Here is a 20,749-nt window from a genome sequence, read left to right on the forward strand (position 1 = left end):
TTTTTCATTTTATTATTTTTTAAAAGATTTTGGTTTGGGGCTGGAGAGGTGACTCAGTGGTTAAGGGCACTGGCTGCTTTTGCAGAGCTGGAATCAGTTCTCAGCACCCACATGGCAGCTCATAGTTGCCTATAACTCTTGTTCCAGGGGATCTAATGCCCTCCTCTGACCCCACAGGGACCAAGCACACCCATGGCAAACAGACATACATGCAAGGCAAAACAACCATACAATAAAAGTAAATATATAAAATTTTAAAAAGTAAAAATAATTTAGAAAATTGCTTTACTCAACAATGACCAGCATGGCAAGCTATCTCTAACGGTGTGAGAGTAGCATGCATATTTTGGCAAAAACTAGTAGCTGTATGATTGGACTACTCAATAGGAGCAAACTCATGCCTAGGACAGTAAACATTACCAACTATTTGGAGCTAGTAAGGTGGTAGATGTTAGTGGAGAACCCGCTATTGTCACTTTACTAAGCCAGCATAATCTCCAATAGCATTCTAAATACTTACCTTTATACCCACAGGTAAGTGTGTCTCTCAGTCCTCATCAAAGACGCTTCCTGATAACAGTCAGAAACCAGTACAGAAAACTATAATCTGTTAAAGTGCAGAGAACAACTGGTTGATTATGTGGTGCCCAGCTCCAGCTGATACATCCACAACACTTGGGGAACATTGAAAAGGAGAGGTGGAAAGCTTTTAAGACCCAGAAGAATGGGAAGTCTGCTGTGCAACTGTGTCTCCTAGAAACGTCAGAAAAGCTACACCCATTATACCACAAACAATATGACTTCCTATACAAGATCCAAGCAATGACAACACTAATGGACATGCTAATGTGGAAGGGGCAAATCCCAAGACAAAGAGCTCTAGACAGCTAATGGTAGCTGAGGGAGAGAATTATTCTTCCTAAGGGATCAGCCCTCTAATTGATTATCCAATACCAAGTCCTGAAATCATACACATGTAAGCAACATTAAGTGAACGCAGCAGGATACGCGGATACATGTACTGATGGTAATTAAAGAAAAAGAGACTACAATTTTGATAGGGAATACAGGGGTGGGGGACTTGGGAAGGGTTGCAGGGAGAAGGCATGGAGAGATTGGAGGAAAGAAAGGAAGGGGAAAATTATGTTATTATTTCAATTAAAATAAAATATTAAAAAGATAAAATTGGGGGTATGCTGAGGCTGGGATATAAAATAAATAGATAAATAAAGAAAAATTGTGGCTTATATTTTTGCACCCACTATTCCTGATGTTAGTCTTAGGTTGGGGATGCCATGGTGCTTGATTTTTAATTTTTGTATCTTGTTCATTATTATTTGTTGTTATTGCTGTTATTTGTCTTCTTATTTTTACACAGTAGTAGGGACTGAGGACAGCACCCCTAAGCAAGTTGCATAGGCAATCTGCCAGTTCACCTTGTTCTGCACACAACCCATTTCTGTTCAAACTTCAGTGAGTCCTTTAAATCAAAGAACTGGGAAGATTAAAAAAAAATAGCTGATCACCAAGCCCAAAATAGGCATGTCTAGTTTAAGCTAATCCTGTATATCTATCCCTATAGCAATAGCAAGGAATTATTGAAAGCAGTATTTTTTTTAAAAAAACTTTTATTTTATACACTGGAAAATACAGAAGAAATGAATAGATCTCTAGAGTACCAGAACTGAACCAAGAGATTATAAAATGTATACATAGATCAATCAAGTAATGAGATTCAAACAATAACACAAAGTGTCCAAACAAAGAAAAGTTTAGTTTATATAGCTTCATCCTTGGATTCTACCAGACCTTTAAATAAAACAGCCACAATATTCTTTATAATGTCCAATAAAATTAAGGAGAGGAAAACTTTCAAATTCACTGTATGGAACAAGGATTACCCAGATACCAAAATCGGATAAAAACACTACAACAACAAAAATATAAACCAAAATCCCTGATGAACATAGATGCAAAAATGCTCATGAAAATACTTGCAAATTGAATTCCAGAACACAATAAAAATCATACACTCTGAGCATGATGGCTTCATTCTAGGATGAAATGATAGATTTACATAAAAAGCAGGAAATGCAATATAGAACAGAGATAAAATCAAGGACAAACAATGTTACTATGGCAGTAGATGAAGAAAAGTCATTGACAAAATTTTACACTATTTGATATAAAATTCCAAAAGAGTAAGAAGAGAATTGTACTCCAACATTGTAAAAAGCTGTATAGAATGGGTTCATACCCCAAAAATATACTGAATGAGGGGAGATAACGGCCCTTTGTATAAAACCAGGAAGAGATAGATTGTTACTTTTACCACGTTCATTTAATGTATTGCTTTAATTTAATGTATTGCTTTAGTCAGATCAATAAATCAATATAAGGACATACAAAGGGAGTAATAGCAAACTAGTAAATAATTTTTTTCTATTTTGTAATAATATCCTAAATAATAGCCTATGTTTAGAAACTCATTAAAAACTCCACCAAAAACCTTTTTGACCTGACAAATTCAGTAAGATACCAGGTATAGTTACTTTTCTATTTCTGTGGGAAAAAAAAACACGACTAAAGCAACTTGTAGAAGGAAGATTTATTATTCAGGGATTTGCTGTGGAGTAATCTCTTTGTACACTGTGAAGATGTGTCACTTGGATTGGTTTAATAAAAAGCTGAATGGTCAATAGCTAGGCAGGATTTTGGGGGCAGAGAGGATGCTGGGAAGAAAAAGGGCAGAGCATGAGGGACATACATAAATGAGATAAACTTGCCTGGAGCAGCACATAGATTCATAGAAATTGGTTAATTTAAGTTATAAGAGCTAGTTAGAAACAAGCTTAAGCTATTGGCCAAGCGTTCATAATTAATAATAAGTCTCTGTGTTATGATGTGGGGGCTGACTGATGGGACAGAGAAAGACTCGCTATAGGGATTACAGTTCCAGAGGGAAAAGAGTTCATTACCATCCTTTCCGGGAGCATGGCAGCACTGGAGCAGCAGCCGAAAGAGCTTACATCTTGATCCACAAGTATGATTCAGAGAGAGGGGGAGAGGGAGAGAGAGAATGGCAAGAGTCTACAGAAACCTTAAAGCCATCCTTCCTTTGCTCCATGTTGCTTTGGTCATTTTTTTTTCTCAAAGCAATAGAAAAGTAACTAACAAGGCCACACCTCCTAATCTTTCCCAAATAGCTCCACCAACTAGGGACCAAGTATTAAAACATGAACCTATTGGGGGTCAGTCTCATTCAACCCACCGCACTAGGACACAAAATTAACTTAAAATTGTACTTTTTCTGTATCCTGATTAGAAAAACAATACAGCTCACAATATTTTCAAAAATAATAAACACTTTGATTTAAATGTAGTCAAAGAGGTAAAACTCTTCTACAGTGAAAAGTATTAAAAAATCAAAGAAAGAAATTCAGGAAGACACTGGGAGATGTATTTACTGCCAATATTTCTGGACCCTCCCCCCAGAAAAAGAAGAGTTAAAATGGTCATATTACTAGAACTGATCTTTAGGTTTTATACAAGCTTCAAGCTGGCGCGTGTCTGTCATTCTAGCAATTGGAGGATGGAAGCTTGAGGGTCATGAAACTGAGGTCAGCCTAAACAAAACAGCAAGTTCCTGACCACTATAAACCGCAAAACTAGGCTTCCAAAAAATTAAAGTGTTACAAATAAAAGATCCAAAGATATTTTCATAAAACTTGAACAAAACATCCTCAGATTCAAATGGAAGCTCAAAACTCCAATTAGTCAAAGAGCTCCTGATCTAAGAGCTATCAACAACCCTGACTTCAAACTGTGCTGTAGAACCATGGCAACAAAAAGGCCATAGAAACGAACACAGAAAGCAGTGGGAAAAAGCAGGACACCAGCCTCAACTTCCCCAGTCACTTTCTGCTGAATATTGTCAGTGCTCAATTTGATGATGTTGTCTCTGTTGCTATTTGCTCTTTTACCGAAAAGCCTCCACTGTGGGCACATTCTCCTATTCCCAGGGATCCTCGAGGTCAGGATCTTCAACTGACTGGCTGCCTTAAAGGGCTTCCTCAGTTAGTTTCTACAGGATGATTGGAAACTCCTAGTCTGGTACTGTTACTTTTATGCTGTTCTTTTGTTTAAACCATTAATTTGATGTTGTTTTCCTATCTGTCAAATCTCTTACTATTTATTCTTTTTTGTTGTTTTGTTTTTAAAGACAGGGTTTCTCTGTAGCTTTGGAGCCTGTCCTGGAACTCACTCTGTAGATCAGGCTGGCCTCGAACTCACAGAGATCCGCCTGCCTCTGCCTCCCGAGTGTTGTGCATAAAGGTGTGCGTCACCACTGCCCAGCTACTATTCATTCTTTTAGTTTGACTTGTATACTTCATCTAACTCGTTCATTCATAACTAAATACAATAGGTCATTCTCCAGATTGTCCAAAACAAATTGAATAATTTATCCTAGATTAGCCACCAAAAGTTGGTACATGAATGATTTTGATTCAAATTATTAGGTTCTGGAATTCTACACTTAACAGATACAATATTTGCTTTATGACAGACCAGCAATTAAATGATTAAGCCTAGCAGGGACATACAATCAAATAAAGTATATGGAAATATGATAAGTGGCTTCTTAAGATTCCCATCCCCCACTCACTCAGGTGAACATTAGTGTAGATTCTATGAGACGTTAATTATAAGCCGTTTATCATCTAATTAGTTTACTGCATGATAATTCTTATTGGGCCTTAAAAGCAGCAGAAGAAGGCAGAGAGCATAAGAGAGAAGAGAGGAGAGAGGAGAGGGGAAGGGAGTGAGTGGAAAGGGAAGAAGACAGAAGGGGGAGAGGCAAGAGGAGACAAAAAGATTGCTTTGCTTTGGTTGGCTATGGATATATAAGAGCCAATGACTGTGCAAAGCCTCTCTACCAACTTCCAGCAAGTATATGGTGAGTACACGGAATGACTGTCAAAGAGAATTCTTCAGAGCCTATACATGAAAGTGTGGGCCCGATCCCTAAGTCAGCACCTTTACTTTGGACTGTGGGAGCCAGAGTAGAGAAAGGAGCAACTGAAACCAGGGTAACGTGTTTTTCAAAAGTGTTGCAATTGTGAAAATGCTTGTTTGTTTGTTTGTTTCATTTCCCGCTCTGAGTACCGCTCAATTTCATTCCTTCAAATGGTTCTTTTTCTGCCAATTTGTTTCTGCTCCATGAAATACTACTGACTTTGTACCAGCAGCTTTCCTCAGAAAAGCTTGTGCTTTATCAAGAACCTCTCAATTAAAAAAAAAAGAATCCTATAGAGTCTTCAGATTTCTGTAGATATAGAAACATATCATCTGCAAACAGTAGTTTGATTTCTTCTCTTCGTGCTTGTATTTCACATCTTTCTTTTTCCTGTGCAGTATCTCTGCCTAAGACTTCTACTAGTGTATTAAAAACACAGGGTGAGAGTAGACATATTTTTCTTTTTCCAAGTCTTAGGTGAAAGGATTTTCATCTTTCCCCCACATTTGGTCCAAAGCTGTGTGTCATATGTAGCCTTGATTGCGTTGGCAAGGATGTAGAGTAAACAAACTCTTAACAATTGCTGGCAGGAGTGTAAATTTGTACAGTCACCAAAAGAACATAATGGATAGGTCCTCCTCCCCCCAAAACTATACATACGATATGATACAGCATTTCTGGATGTAATATGCAAGTGAAATAATACCATCATATCAAAAAGTACATGTTATATATGTACATAAAAGCACACAAAGAAATATTATTCAACCATAAAATAACATCATTTTTTCCATTTCAGCCAAATGGATGAACCCAGAGGGCATATGGTAATTAAAGAGATCAGGGAAAGACAAAGCATGTTCTTCTTCACATGTAAATGTTAAAGAAAAAGTCAATCTGAATGGAGAATTAGTGGTTACTATAGCCTGGCATGAATGTGGAATTAGAGGTGGAGGTCGCATAACAGGCACCAAAGTACAGTTGGATAAAAGTAGTAAGTTTTAGTTTTTTATGTCACTATGAAATATCTACTAATTCACAATAATTTAGTACATATTTTATAAATGGCTAGAAGAGAAGGTCTTGGATCATCCACACACAAAATAATGATAGTGAAATTACTAATTATTCTGGTTCAGACAGTACATGTATAATTATACACTGTAAGCATTATTTAATTTGTACTGTGCCCTATATTTTATAACCAAAATGTTAATAAATAAAATTAGGATGTGGCTGTGTGCCAGATTCTCTGACTTTGCATGGCTCTGCTATTTACTAGCTATGACACAAGACCAGGCACTTCGCCTCTGTGTTCTAGTTTCTTCAGTTGCAAAATATTAATAATGGTGTCTTTCACTTAGAGTCCGCCTGAGGTTTAAATGGGAAAATTTGTGTTAGAGAGATTAGAAAAATAACACAATAAACATTCAACACATTATCTTGAGAATTTTTGAGAAAATCTAGAAACTCATTTAAATTAAAATTTTGTTGACAGATGCCTTTTAGAAACCAAATCATGTAGGTCTGAATATTTGTCAAATATGCCCCTTTTTGGTACATTTTTGCATAGGCAGACCAGTAGCCATTTTGCATTTAATCTAGATAATTCCCTAAGTTCTTAGGAGACTGTGAGATGCCTATTTGGACACTATCTTATTTCTTCTAAGCTGTACCACATTCTTGTTCTGTAATGGGACCCCCACACGCTCACTGTGTAGACCAGGCTGGCCTCAAACTCAGAGATCTGCCTGCCTCTGCCTCCTGAGTGCTAGGATTAAAGGCATGCACCACCACCACCCAGCGCTTGTTCGGCAGTTTCTAAGATGTAATTGCCATATCTCAACAAACCTAAAGTTATGCCTATCAAATTAGCTACATGGACAGTATTAACTTATATCTTATTCTGCCAGAGCTTTTAGTATTGGACGATTGTATAGTGCCTATCATAAGGAATTGGCAATCAATTATTGTAATTGCCTACTAATCTATTCCAAGTTCCTAGGTCACTCTGCTTCTCATTGTATATATCTTTGGGTAACTGACTTAACAGCTCTGTACCTTGTTTATCTCATTTATCAAATGAAGAGAATGAGCAAATGCTAGCACATACTTGTGAGAATGTAATGAATTAATTCCTGCCCCTTACCTAATGATCACCCAGACATCATAATTATCACTGTAATAATTATCATAACTGTCTTGCTCCATTGAACACTTTCATTTACCAGACACAGTGTCAGATTCTCTATATCTTCTAGAAAGTTATAAGTAATGCTTCCAAAACTCCAAAACATAGCTACAGAAAAAAATTAAGATTTTGTGTCTACAAAATGTTGTCTGCACAATTGTTGCCCATCTAAACTTGTAGGAAAAAAGTATAATGTTAATTCTTCAAAGTATACATTGATACTCACAAATTTATAACTCGAGGCAAAATTTCTGTTTACTGAAGTACTCTGGCATACAACTGCCATTCTTGCCAGCATCCTATCATTTATTGTCTTCGTTTCTTTATTCAGATTTATATAACTGAAATTTCCCAAGAAAAAAATTGTTTTTCCCTTTGTTTAGATGAACAGCTAAATGCCTAAATTAGCTTTTGCTCTCTTTCTCCCCTATCATGGTTGCTTCATTTGATGAGACATTGTAGAGAACAGAGGGTTGAAACGGTCAATTTAGAAAATATGGCACTGGTATAGATAGCCAACATGAGTCAATACGGCAGTTCCTAAACACGGGAGGGGTATGAATTGGCACAAAATGGCTGATATCTGATGCTCCCAAAAGTAAACAGTGATGCGGTCTTTTACATTGCTGGCAAAATGCCACATAGTTTGGGTTTTGTATAAATGTGACCTTGAGGCCAGAGGCCTTTAGTCTTTAACCTTTCAGTGCACAAGCCTACCTCTGTGTGTGTGTGTGTGTGTGTGTGTGCATGTGTGTGTGCACGCGCGCACGCGCGAATACTTATGTACACAGCCTGTGTGCGCCCACCTGTAGCTGGGTGCCTGTCAGCATCTGCTTATCTTGCTGTGTGGTGGCTCTCACCTGGAATAAAGTATATTAAATTTGCCTGCAGGTCTGCAGCTCTGCACATCTTCTTTAACCTCCCAGGCTCTAGACCTTGGACCCTTCAGATGTATCATTCTGAAAACAGATTTAGCTTACCTTATAAACATAAAAAATTACTCATTTTATATTTTCTATTATTTTATGTTGATAAGAACCAATAAGAAACTTATAAAAAAATCCAACAAACAAAAATTGGTTTCTTGTTTTGCCTAATAACCCATGGCTGTGCCCTAATCTGGAGGCAGCTATAAAATTTTATGACCTAGGGGCTGGAGAGATGGCTCAGTGGTTAAGAGTATTGCCTGCTCTTCTAGAGGTCCTGAGTTCAATTCCCAGCAACCACATGGTGGCTCACAACCATCTGTAATAAGGTCTGGTGCCCTCTTCTGACCTTTGGCATACACACAGATAGACTATTGTATACATAATAAATAATAAATAAATATTAAAAAATTTTTATGACCTATTTGTGTTAAACCTGGTTTCTTAGAACGACAGTTGTATCCTCTTCTTTTAGATCGTGAAAGGTATCTGTACCCATTATGCCCATGTTGTAGATGTAGAAACCCAGTTAAGGCATGCCATTAAAATAGTCTTTGTCACTCTTCCACGTCATGCCCCTTGGCATTCACTCCTTCCTCTATATTGCCTGTGTCATCACCTGATATACTTATCTCAACTAGAATATGCTGGTTGCATTTCTTCCCTAAAGCTTGCCTTTTGAATCTTTTCTCTTTAGTCCTTTAAGGTTTTCTCCCAACAAGCAGGGTTTATCTCCTCTCCCATTTTGTTTCAAATCTCTGTTCAGATTTTTGCTCTTTAATTTCATGAAAAGATTCTGAAATATTATAATTTAACTTTTTGCCTACATGTGTTGAGTGTGCGTTTGCTACTGTGTATTCCATTTGGCCTTACAACCTGATGAGCTTCTACTGAAACAATGTGTTATTAATTTATTAACTTCCACCAAGAAAAAAAACTGTATCCCTTATTTCATTCATGCTGTTCTTCCTAAGCATCAATGAAAGTAAAAGACTATTGTTTGATAAAATTATTCAGCCATTTATTAATGATAACTTTATGTGGACATGCTAAGAAAACAAAAGTGATATTATTGATTAATTTCTGCCATATTGAAGAGATTTCATTCATTTATTTTTCTTTTATTGAATAGAAATTGTTTTTATACAATATATTCTGATCACGGTTTCCCCTCCCATCTTCTCCTAGGTTCTCTCACCTCCTCACCCATCCAACTTTCTGCCTCCTTCTCTAGCTCATTAGTGTATCTTGTATTTGCTTTTTAAAAAAAATTCTGCCTTTTTGCCTATTTGTTTTCTAAAGTAAGTGACTATTATAAGACTCCCTTTCACTGAACCCTACATCAGTGAAATGAAAATTATTTTAATTTCTTCTGAGAATTAAATTGTAGGACAAGTAAATCATTAACCAATACATAGATGCAAACTCTTTGGAAGAGGCAGAATGACCAGCAGGCCCCAAAGGCATAAATATACTGTGATCTTATTGTGTTACCATCCTGAGAAGGAATGAACCACAAAATAAGGAAAAGTAGCTGCCTGAAGTTGACATTGGCAGGAGTCTAGTGAAATAAGAAATATTACCTATTCACCTATAAGTGAAGCCATCTTTGCTAGAAGATCCAGCACTAGAATAGATTTATGCCATTAAATTTGGTTGCGAATCATGGTTTACTCAGCAACCACCCCACTAAACCCATCAAACATCCTTCATTTTGCATTAGTCTTCTCTGAGTAATGATGTGTTGGAGTCAGAGTATATAAGTTTAACAGGCAATCAATTAGCTGTCATTTTCTCATTTAATTTTCATTCAGCTTTCCTTTGCTTTTTTTCAGGGGGAAAGTTCACTGAATGCATAGAGATGAGCACCTGCAGTACGTGTCACAGTGCTATTTCTCATTGAAAATTCCTAAGCTGCTCTTCTTTCATCTGCATCTTCATCTGTGGGAAGTACCCTGTGTGACGGCGTGATGGACACTCGGAGCTGTAAAGCAGGAGACTACAGTCTGCATGTAAGACAACCCTTGAATCTTCAAATATTTTTCTCCTGTGGCTCCCCAAAGAAGATTCATAAACTACATACATTTTAATGAATATTTAAGTTGATACCTAAAGTTTGTCATATATTTTTAATTGAAAAAATCATAATTAAATTTCAAGGTCATTTGTGGGATAGTATGAATTCAAATATTTTATAAGAAATAATGTTTTACATCATTCACAGACATACATTCACATACACATATGTCAGGCTTTTAGTAATGTAGCAATTTGAGATGCATACCCATCATCTTTAAAATATAGGACTGGAGTCCTCTTGAAACGTTGGAAATTTTAGGTTGTTCCTTTTGTAACCAATTTATCTTTTCCACCTCCAGGATTTTTGTCCTAATTTTATCTAGTTTTTATTTTGCTGTTTCATCAACCAATCTACTTTTCTCTCTCTACTGTAGCAATTATGACTATTAAAATTAATTTTAAAAACTAAAATGTTCTGTATTAGCACTATAATTTTTGGAAGTGTACAAGCAGACAAAAGAATAAGATTATTGCCGCCTTTGAAAATTATTAAAGATAAAAAATAAGTTTAATTAGAAATTCACTTAGAGGCCATTTTTCTAATAGTATATCCTAACATTAATTTTACCCATTGCTAGCAGTATTTTCATTTCTTATTCTTTTCTTTTTTTTTCTTTTTTCTTTTGGTTTTTCTAGACAGGGTTTCTCTGTGTAGCTTTGGAGCCTGTCCTGGAACTCATCCAGGCTGGCCTCAAACTCACAGAGATCTGCCTGCCTTTGCTTAGTGAGTGCTGGGATTAAAGGCGTATGCCACCAACACCCAGCTTTATTTCTTATTTTTTATGAGTATAAGGTATGGAATCTGTTACTAAATAGTAATATAAATACATAGTTGTAATAATACCCTTTCTTTGTTTTCTTTCCAAATAATATGCTAAAACCAATATAAAGATCTATCTTTATAAATTATTTTGATGATTCTATCAGTTAACAACTCAATTTGGTCCTTCTTCAATTTCGTCCAAGGCAAATAACTGGAAATCATAGCTCTGTGAAAGAATTTATTATGTAGTTATTAGAGTCATTCTGTTTTTCAATATGCACACTAATATATATCTCAAAAACTCTCCTTGTTTCCCTTGGGATTTTTACACAAGGAGGCAATGGGTAATGAACTATAGTAAATTGTGAATGTGCAACAGAAACATGTCTTTATTTTGTAAAGTGGGGAAAGGTTAATTGCAAAAGGAAGATGGCTTGACTTCAGGCACATATTCTAGCAGTTCAATTTTAGGAAAGAAGATATATGAAAACAGTATCTAAAGATGTTTGCTTTTAAACCATCTGTGTCCTGCTTTTGAAAAGAATGTGTGTGTACTATTTACACGTCTACTGACTCAACTTGCATTTTACCATCAGTGTGAGAGTTTGAATTTTCTTAATCCTAATATGTCTATTTTAATTCCTTACCATCTACAAACTACAAGATTTCTATAATCACTGCATTTTCTTTAGATTTGTACCTGAATGTTTTCACTCTCTGATGAGTCTTTGGATGGCAAGCTGGAGGCATCAAATCATGTAAAAAGCAGCCCCTGTCCCCTTTGATGTTACCTGAGACAGAAATGAAGAGGTCTTTGTTAAAAGCAACTGTGTTTTACTTTATTTCCTTAGTTGTCTTTGGTGCTCCCCAAGTCCTTTCCTTTGATGGCTTTCCCCACTGGTCTGGATGGTCTTCAGCATCCATAAGCAGTGCACTCTGAGACCAGCTCTTACTGCTGCCTGGTGTGTTTCTGCTGATAGTTTCTTTGCAGCTTGGAACGAGGCTTCACATACAACAATTTTCATAGTGATACATTCCCATTTGACTAGAATATAGCAAATTTCATGTTTTGAATGAAAACAGACTTTATAGGACTATTCTAGAAATTCAATACCTGGTGCTACAGATCAAATAGAGGACACTGTGCTTGCCTGGTAAGTGCTATACCACCAGGCTATGCACCAGCTTAGGAGTATTTTAATTGCTACAGAATTTCCTACAGGCACTGCTCTATTCTTACAGATATTATACTTGATAACCACTAAAATGGTAGGATTATCTTGTCTGATTATTTCTACTTTGTCTTCTTTGTGGATTTGAATCTACTCATTTCTACCTTACCACAAAATGCTTCTCTTTTTCATACACAGCCCTCCACGTTTTTCTATTTTAATGTTTTATTCTGAGCATTTCCCCCTTTCTCATTTTTATTTCAATCTCCCATTGACTTTGTAAATTTTTAGAAAACTTAATTCTAAATTCTTTTGAAATGAATTCCAGTTTATTGAATTGTTTGTAACACAAAATCCCATTTTACACAACACAATGAGACAGACATTCGGTTTTATCTTGTACTTTTTCAAGTTCCAGTTTTCTTAAAAATAGTATAATTCTTATGAGAAAAACCATGGATATATAGATTGAAGGAAAAAATAGCCTTTATCATTACCATCTTCACTAAGAGATAGTACGCGCTCCTCACCGACATAATTATATTCCCCTTAAAGTGAATGCTCCACCCTTCCAAGAAAGCAGGCTAGTTAACTTCTTGATCTTATGCAATTTACTCCAGAGCCGTGTGGCTTTAGCGTTTCAAGAGACAGACTGAAAGAATGAAAACAGAAGCCCCTAGTAAAAGCATCAAACATTCAAAATCTTAGAGGCCCAATCAGATAAGAAAATCAGTGAAGCAGGCATGGTAAACATTAGCAAATCAGAAGTTACACCTTATCTAAAGAATGCAGCCACTATTCACCTTCAGGCAAATTATGACATTGTTTGAACCCAATGTAACCAGATCATCTAGTTTTAAAACTGAAGTCATAAATCTTTGTTTGGGAAATTTGCCAGGTTTTATGTGTTGGCAGGCCAAAGCCAGCCCATGAATTGCCACTTCATAACTTATATTTCAGAGATTAAAGTGGATATGCAGCACTAGCATTTCTGGGCATTCAAGAAAGACTGACATGCACATTATTTATTTATGTGTAAACTAAATGAACAAAGCAAAAATTATTAGAAGATTGCAGGGAGCATGAAGGTAGAAAATATAACCCCCGAGTAGACTATGTGCTAAATAGATTGCATATTTGTTCCTTTATGTCATTTGATTTTTTTAAGATTTAATTTTGTAATTTATTTTTACCAGGAGTCAATTTATTTCATTTGCCTTGTTTTCCCAGAGGGATATATATCAGAAGAATTACTCTCTGTGTGTAGTTCTGTCTCTGTGTCTCTCCCATGAACTAATACAGCTCTTTAGCGCATACTTGTCTCCATCGTAGCTACTAAAAATCTTGTCCTAGAGAGAAATGATTGAACTGTTCTAAGGTCACGTGATCATCAACGACTATGGTGGAGTTTTAATTCCAGTCTCATTGATTCAAATCTTGCCCTTCTTACCTAACTCTTTCTCTAGTTCTGACGGGATTGCTTTATGATTGGTAATTATTGTTGTTATTATTATTATTTTCTGACTATGGATGCGTAGGAGTGAGGAATGATCAGAATTTCCTTGGTGTTCTGTAGATCCACTCTGGGAAGACAACACAGTTTATTAATTCAGGACTTACTTCTTTAGAATAAATTCATAAAAGTAGAAGTGCTAAGTAAAAATTGTCTGAGTTCCTTCAATATGGATTAGCAAATTGGCCTTCATAAATTAGGCCTACTGAATCACTTAATTCCCGGAGGAACATGAAGTTCTTCTTTTCTCCATAGCTACTAATAGTGCCTCAGATAATGCTTCTGAGAAGGCTTAGGCATTCTGTATGATTGTCTTGCAAATCGTTATTTATTGATTTTTGTGGTGCTCCACATAGAACCCGGGGCCTTGTGAATACAGCAACAGCTTACCTCCTTTCCAGGTTCCCAGACGAAATGTTCAGTTCTTTTCATGTTTAAACAAGATAAAGTAGCTCTCTAGTATCTCACAAAAAGGAAAAAATGTGTCAGAGAGAGAAAAGAAGGGAAAGAGTGAAGGATGGAGGTAGAGAAATAATTACCTTTTATCTACTTGGCTTCTTTCCCCTTTTTTTGTATTTCATTAATGTTTTTGCGTTCATTTTACATTTCAGCCCCAGTTTACCCTCCCTCCCCTTCTTCTGCTCCCCCCCCATCCACTCCTTAGAGAGGGTAGGGTCTCTCTTGGGGAGTCAAGGAAGTCTAGGATATCAAGATGAAGCAGGACCAAGCCCCTCCCCCTGTATCAGAGTTGAGCTTGGTATCTCACCATAGGGAATAGGCTCCAAAAAGCCAGTTCATGCATCCTGGATAAGTCGTGGTCCCACTGCCATGGGCCCCCAACAGATCAAGCCTCATAACCATCACCCGCATTCGGAGGGCCTAGTTCGGTCCCATGCAGGTTCCCTGGTTATTGGGTTTTTTTTTAAGGGCTTAGATTTAATGAACAAGCATTGATGTTCTTGTTTGTTGATTCTTTGCTGTTGTCACTTTATAGCTGGCACCTCATTTGCCTCCTTTCTGTTTTCTCTGTTGTCCTCTTTATTTAAATGTTGAATACACTAATTATTTGCTATTATTTGGTATTTAAAGTCTTTAAGCATATAAATTTGACTCTGAGTTCATTCACATAATACTCCTTAAATCAAATATTATTAATATGTGGATGTACTAAAAATGCAGATTCTTGCTCACCTTCAGTTAATTTGGGGTGGGGCCTAGGAATCTCTGTTATTAACAAATCCCTAAAGCTATACCTAGGGTAATCTTATGGTAATTATTGAGATATATATTTTCATTATAATTATGCTTATAATTAACTCTAATACGAATAGTCACGTGTGCTGCAACAAAGGCGTTCAGTTTTTTTTTAATTTTTAAGTGTTTTTTCTTCCCCATTTTTGTTAATAGTACTACCTTTAAGAGTAAGTAAAGATGGCTAGTTATATATTGTTAAATTTCCCTTTATTTTCAGAAAAGTTAACCACTTTCTAACAGCTATGAACTGCTGCTATCTAGAATCAGCCATTGCTGAATTTATCATGTTTGCTTCCATTTTAGAGACAAAGCACATTTTTACAGCTTTAACCCCAATTCCGTTTAGTCATTGTCTGGAATCCTGTGCCATTTCCTCTTCCTTGTGGCTATAAGTTTACAAAGACTGCCGCTTGCATATTTTCTGTATTTTTAGGTTGACTGCCTCTTGTATGTTTTCTGCTTTTTTTTTTTTTTGCAGTACTAGGAATTCAACCCAGGGTTTTTTCACACACGATAGGTTTGTGCTCCATCAGTGAGCTACAAGCCATTCCCTCTAGCCTATTTCTATACACATATGAACATGTATCTAAAATCTTAGAATGATATTTGATGTGTGCCAATTAATTATTAATATAAATATATTAAATATAAATTAATACAAATACATTTATATTTAAAACACGTTCTCTTTACATTGTGCATTATATAAATATTAAACCTAGTATAGACAATCACATTTTTATTCAAGTATATAATGAGCCTGTATTTTGTTTTATACTGAGAATTATTGAGGTATTTGTGACTTAGTGATTTTAAAATGCTCTTAAATTATCTCTAGGTTTTTGTAAGGGAAAATGATTTTCTGTGGTCAAAGCATGAGAGATAAATAAATGATTTTGAAATGATTTATTATTCAAGTTTTCTTTATCAGTAGTAATTATTTTTATGTCCTTTAATCAATGAAATAGATAAATGTTAATTTTGCCACTAGTATTGTGTGCCTGTCAATTTTTACCTAAACTCTTGTCTGAAAATATATTTATTGTTTTTAAAAATTATAAATGTAGCATATCCATCAAATTCAAAATCTTATCAAAATAGAAAATACGAATTATTAACAATTTCAGCTCTTACTAATTATTACCTTTATCATCCTGGAGTATAGCCTTTCATATTTCTTTTCCACACATACAATCTGCAAGCTTTCTGATCAATATCTACATGCCTGTATTGTTTCCATTTGTTTGGGAAAATATAAATTCATATTAAATATCATCTATTGTTTTCTCATAACGATACTGCATTTTAACGTATACTTTTAGAGACACTTAATATTACATGAATTAGCCACCATCTTTTAGACACAGGGATTATTTTATTGTATGGCACTATCATAGTATGTTTGAGTAATCCTATGTTACACACACGTTTAAAATACCCAACACTATTTTTCTAAATGCTACACTGTTAATATACATCATACATATGCTTTTTTTGCATCGATTATTAGGTATTTCTAAACAAAGGTGCAAATATTTAAAATGTCCATTTGTATTTTCAAACTGCCATATTACAACAATTCATACTACAACCAGCATGAGAGTGCATTTTCTCGGCTCCCAGTGAACAAGGTTTAACATTCTCTTTCATCTCTGCCAATGCGATAAACTCCAAGTAAAATCTCATTGTTTTTACTAGAATCCCTTTGATTAGTAGTGAGCTTAATCATATTTTAGAAGCCTGTTGGCCGTTTTTTCGTCTCTTTTGTAAAATGCTCGCTCCCGCCATGCCTTCCCTTCCCCCACCCGGGTGTTCGTTTTCCCTTTTTGCTTTGTCAGAGTTCTTTACTATTCATTTTTCGTCCTTTGCATGGGGATCGGTTCAATTCAGGCTTTCATCCTTTCACTGCCTCCCAGATTGCGAATCCACATTCTCCATTGGTCTTTCAGTGGCTGCTAAAGAAGCTGCCTCCCTCTTCCTCCTCCCGGCCTCCTCCCTTCCCCCTCGCCTCGCCTCGGTCCCCAGGCTTTCTCTTCCAGCCTCCTTCCTTTTCCTTCTCTTCCCCCTCTCTTTGTTTATTTCTCTCTCCCTCTCTTCCCCCCCCCCGCCCCCCTCTGCAGGGCAGGAGTTTTGCGCTCGCTGAGCGACCGTCGCTGGGCTGGCGCCGCGTCAGCAGGGGGCGGGGCCGGCCGGGGGCGGGGCGGGGCGGGAGCGCGGGCACCGCAGCTGCAGGAGTTGCTGGGAGAGCGCGCGGGCAGATCACAAGGCGGCGGCGGAGAAGGCCTGCAGACCTGCTCGCTCAGCCCTCGGCCTCGGCCTACGCCAGACCCTGTGCGCATCCGACGATCGGGAGCCGCAGCCTCCATTCATCTCTGAGGTACTGTGTTCCGCGCTGCTCGCGGGGCCGCCCAGTCCGCTGCTGCGGCGCCTCCTTCCTTCCTCCTTCCCTCGCGCCCTCTCGCTCGCCAGCGCCTTCCCTGCCAGCCTGCGTCACCGCGGCCGCCATGGCTGAGAACGGCGAGAGCAGCGGCCCCCCGCGCCCCTCCCGTGGCCCTGCTGCGGCCCCAGGCACGGACCCTGAGCCGGCCGAGCCCCAAATCATCAAAGTCACTGTGAAGACTCCCAAAGAGAAGGAGGAGTTCGCGGTGCCCGAGAATAGCACCGTCCTGCAGTTTAAGGAAGCGATTTCCAAACGCTTCAAATCGCAAATCGATCAGCTCGTGCTGATTTTTGCCGGAAAAATCTTGAAAGATCAAGATACCTTGATGCAGCATGGCATCCATGATGGACTGACTGTTCACCTGGTCATCAAAAGCCAGAATCGCCCTCAGGGCCAGTCAACCACGCAGCCTAGCACTACTGCAGGAACTTCCACGACCACGACCACCACCACCACCACGACGCGAGCGTCGACCACGGGTCCCAGGAGTAACCCCACACCTACGGTCACAAATAGCAATCCGTTTGCATCGGGGACCCTGGGAGGACTTGCTAGCCTTAGCAGCCTGGGTTTGAGCTCGACCACCTTCACTGAGCTTCAGAACCACATGCAGCACCAGCTCATGTCTACCCCTGAGATGATGATCCAAATCATGGAAAATCCCTTTGTTCAGAGCATGCTTTCGAATCCTGACCTGATGAGGCAGCTCATTATGGCCAATCCTCAGATGCAACAATTGATTCAGAGAAACCCAGAAATCAGTCACCTACTGAACAACCCAGATATAATGAGGCAGACTCTCGAAATCGCCAGGAATCCTGCCATGATGCAAGAGATGATGAGAAACCAAGACCTGGCTCTCAGCAATCTCGAAAGCCTCCCAGGTGGCTACAATGCTCTGCGGCGCATGTACACTGACATTCAAGAACCCATGCTGAATGCCGCACAGGAGCAGTTTGGGGGTAACCCCTTCGCCACGGTGGGGAGCAGTTCCTCCTCAGGGGAAGGCACCCAGCCTTCCCGCACAGAAAACCGGGATCCACTGCCCAATCCTTGGGCACCACCGCCGGCTACCCAGAGCTCTCCGACCACCACCACGACCACAAGCAGTGGCAATGTGCCTGGCAGCAGCTCCGCTAGAACGCTCAACGGGAACACCGTGGCAGCAGCTAGCTATGTTGCTAGCATCTTCAGTACCCCGGGAATGCAGAGCCTGCTGCAGCAGATAACTGAAAATCCCCAGCTGATTCAGAATATGCTGTCTGCACCCTACATAAGAAGCATGATGCAGTCGCTGAGCCAGAATCCAGAATTGGCTGCCCAGCTGATGATGAGTAGCCCGCTGTTTGCAGCAAATCCTCAGCTGCAAGAGCAGATGCGTCCGCAGCTTCCGCATTTCCTGCAGCAGATGCAGAATCCAGACACACTTGCGGCCATGTCAAACCCGAGAGCAATGCAGGCGTTGATGCAGATCCAGCACGGGCTACAGACACTAGCCACTGAAGCACCTGGCCTCATTCCAACCTTTGCTCCAGGTTTGGGGTTGGGAATCCTGGGAACCACCCTAACCCCTGTGGGCCCAGTCACTCCCTTAGGGCCCATCCCTCCTACTATAGTTCCTTTCACACCCATAGGCCCCATGGGGCCTATTGGACCCACTGTTCCTGTAAGCTCTCCTGGCTCCACCGGCACTGGGATCCCCACTGCAACCACTGTGACCAGCTCTGCACCTACTGAAACCATAAGTCCAACTTCAGATTCTGGTCCCAGCCAGCAGTTCATTCAGCAGATGGTGCAGGCCCTGGCTGGAGCGAATCCTCACCAGCTGCCGAATCCAGAAGTGAGATTTCAACAGCAACTGGAACAGCTCAACGCCATGGGCTTCTTAAATCGTGAAGCAAACTTGCAGGCCCTAATAGCAACAGGAGGCGACATCAATGCGGCCATTGAGAGGCTGCTGGGCTCTCAGCCATCGTAATTACATTTCTGTACCTTGAAAAAAATGTATCTTATTTTTGATAATGGCTCTTAAATCTTTAAACACACACAAAATCGTGCTTTACTTTTATTTTGATTCTTTTAAATCTGTCTACTTATAAATCTAATACCATGCATTTTAAGGTGGAGTCCCTCCCTTCTTTCCTTCCTGCTCCTCCTCCCGCCACCTTCCCTCCCACCCTCGCCCTTCCCTTCCAGCCTGCCCTCTCCCCTCTTTGTTTCCTTCCCTCCCTCCTTCATTCCTTCCTTTTCTTTGGATTTTCTTCCTTCTCTGATTTGAATGGTGGGGATCAATGCTGTTCACTCAAAGGTGTTGCATGCAAACACTTCTCTTTATTCTGCATTTATTGTGATTTTTGGACACAGGTATCAGCCTTCACAGTTGGGTGAACAAGTTCTGTCCTACAGATGTCCAGTTTATTTGCATTTTAAACATTAGCCTATGATAGTAATTTAATGTAGAATGAAGGTATTAAAAACAGAAGCAAATTATTTGAAGCTCTCTAATTTGTGGTAAAATATTGCTTATTGTGACTTTGGCATGTATTTTTGCTAGCAAATGCTGTAAGATTTATACCATTCATTGATCGTTTTTGTTATTATTTGTACACAGTACAGTAAGCACAATTGGAATTGTACATCTAGAAGTATTACTGTAGAATCTCTGAGCAGAATATGTGTAACCAAAATAAGAAAGAATATAAGAAATACTCCTGAAGCTAGGTATGTCTCACAATTTTGTAGAGTCTTACAGCATATTTGATAAATTTCTCAGTGAAAATGTTGGCTAGGCAAGTTCAGTTAAAATATAGTAGAAATGTTTATCCTGGTTTCTCTAAGTATACATTAATTGTACAGAAAACTTACAGTGTAACATTGTGTCAACAGTTGCAGATTGATTGTATATGACCTTAATCTTTGTGCAGCCTGAAGGATCAGTGTAGTGATGCCAGGAAAGTGCTTTTGACCTAAGATTTCCTCAGCTTCTCCCATGAAGAGACCCTAATATGCATTTTGATTTGTAATTGGAAATGTAACTTTTACTGGAAGTGTCATGTGGTGTCTGCATTACTTTTAACTGCTATGTATACAGAAAAGTGTATCTTTTGACTATCAGTTATTTCTCTTGTGCACAGGGAAAAATGCATTAAAATGACTAAAAAAATAAAAAAAAATTTAAAAAATGACAAAGCTGTTTCTTTTTGCCTTTTGGCTCTAGAATCCCCTCCAGAAGGGTTAGCTCTCCCCACAAGTATTTATTTAACAATGCTGCTCTACAGGAAATTCTTTTGACATGCAGATTTACATGTTCTAATTATTGCCCCCAAAGGTTAACCAATTATTAATTATTTCTTCACACATTTGAAATGTACATATTCATGCTTTGTTTTATACT

The 20,749-nt window shown here is 38.5% G+C and overlaps 1 protein-coding gene across 1 annotated transcript; it reads left to right on the forward strand.

Annotated features, from left to right (window-relative positions):
* Positions 1 to 17,121: 17,121 nt before the first annotated feature.
* Ubqln2 (ubiquilin 2) lies at positions 17,122 to 20,544 on the forward strand. The gene has a single exon (XM_075957332.1). The coding sequence runs from the start codon at positions 17,420 to 17,422 to the stop codon at positions 19,331 to 19,333; it is 1,914 nt and encodes a 637-aa protein (XP_075813447.1). The 5' UTR covers positions 17,122 to 17,419; the 3' UTR covers positions 19,334 to 20,544.
* Positions 20,545 to 20,749: the final 205 nt, after the last annotated feature.

This window comes from Microtus pennsylvanicus, chromosome X, assembly GCF_037038515.1.
Source record: "Microtus pennsylvanicus isolate mMicPen1 chromosome X, mMicPen1.hap1, whole genome shotgun sequence".
Lineage (NCBI taxonomy): Eukaryota > Metazoa > Chordata > Mammalia > Rodentia > Cricetidae > Microtus > Microtus pennsylvanicus.

What these genes read in the sequence shown, in the direction of transcription:
- Ubqln2 (XM_075957332.1), top strand. Translation starts at nt 17,420, where the DNA reads ATGGCTGAGAACGGCGAGAGCAGCGGCCCCCCGCGCCCCTCCCGTGGC.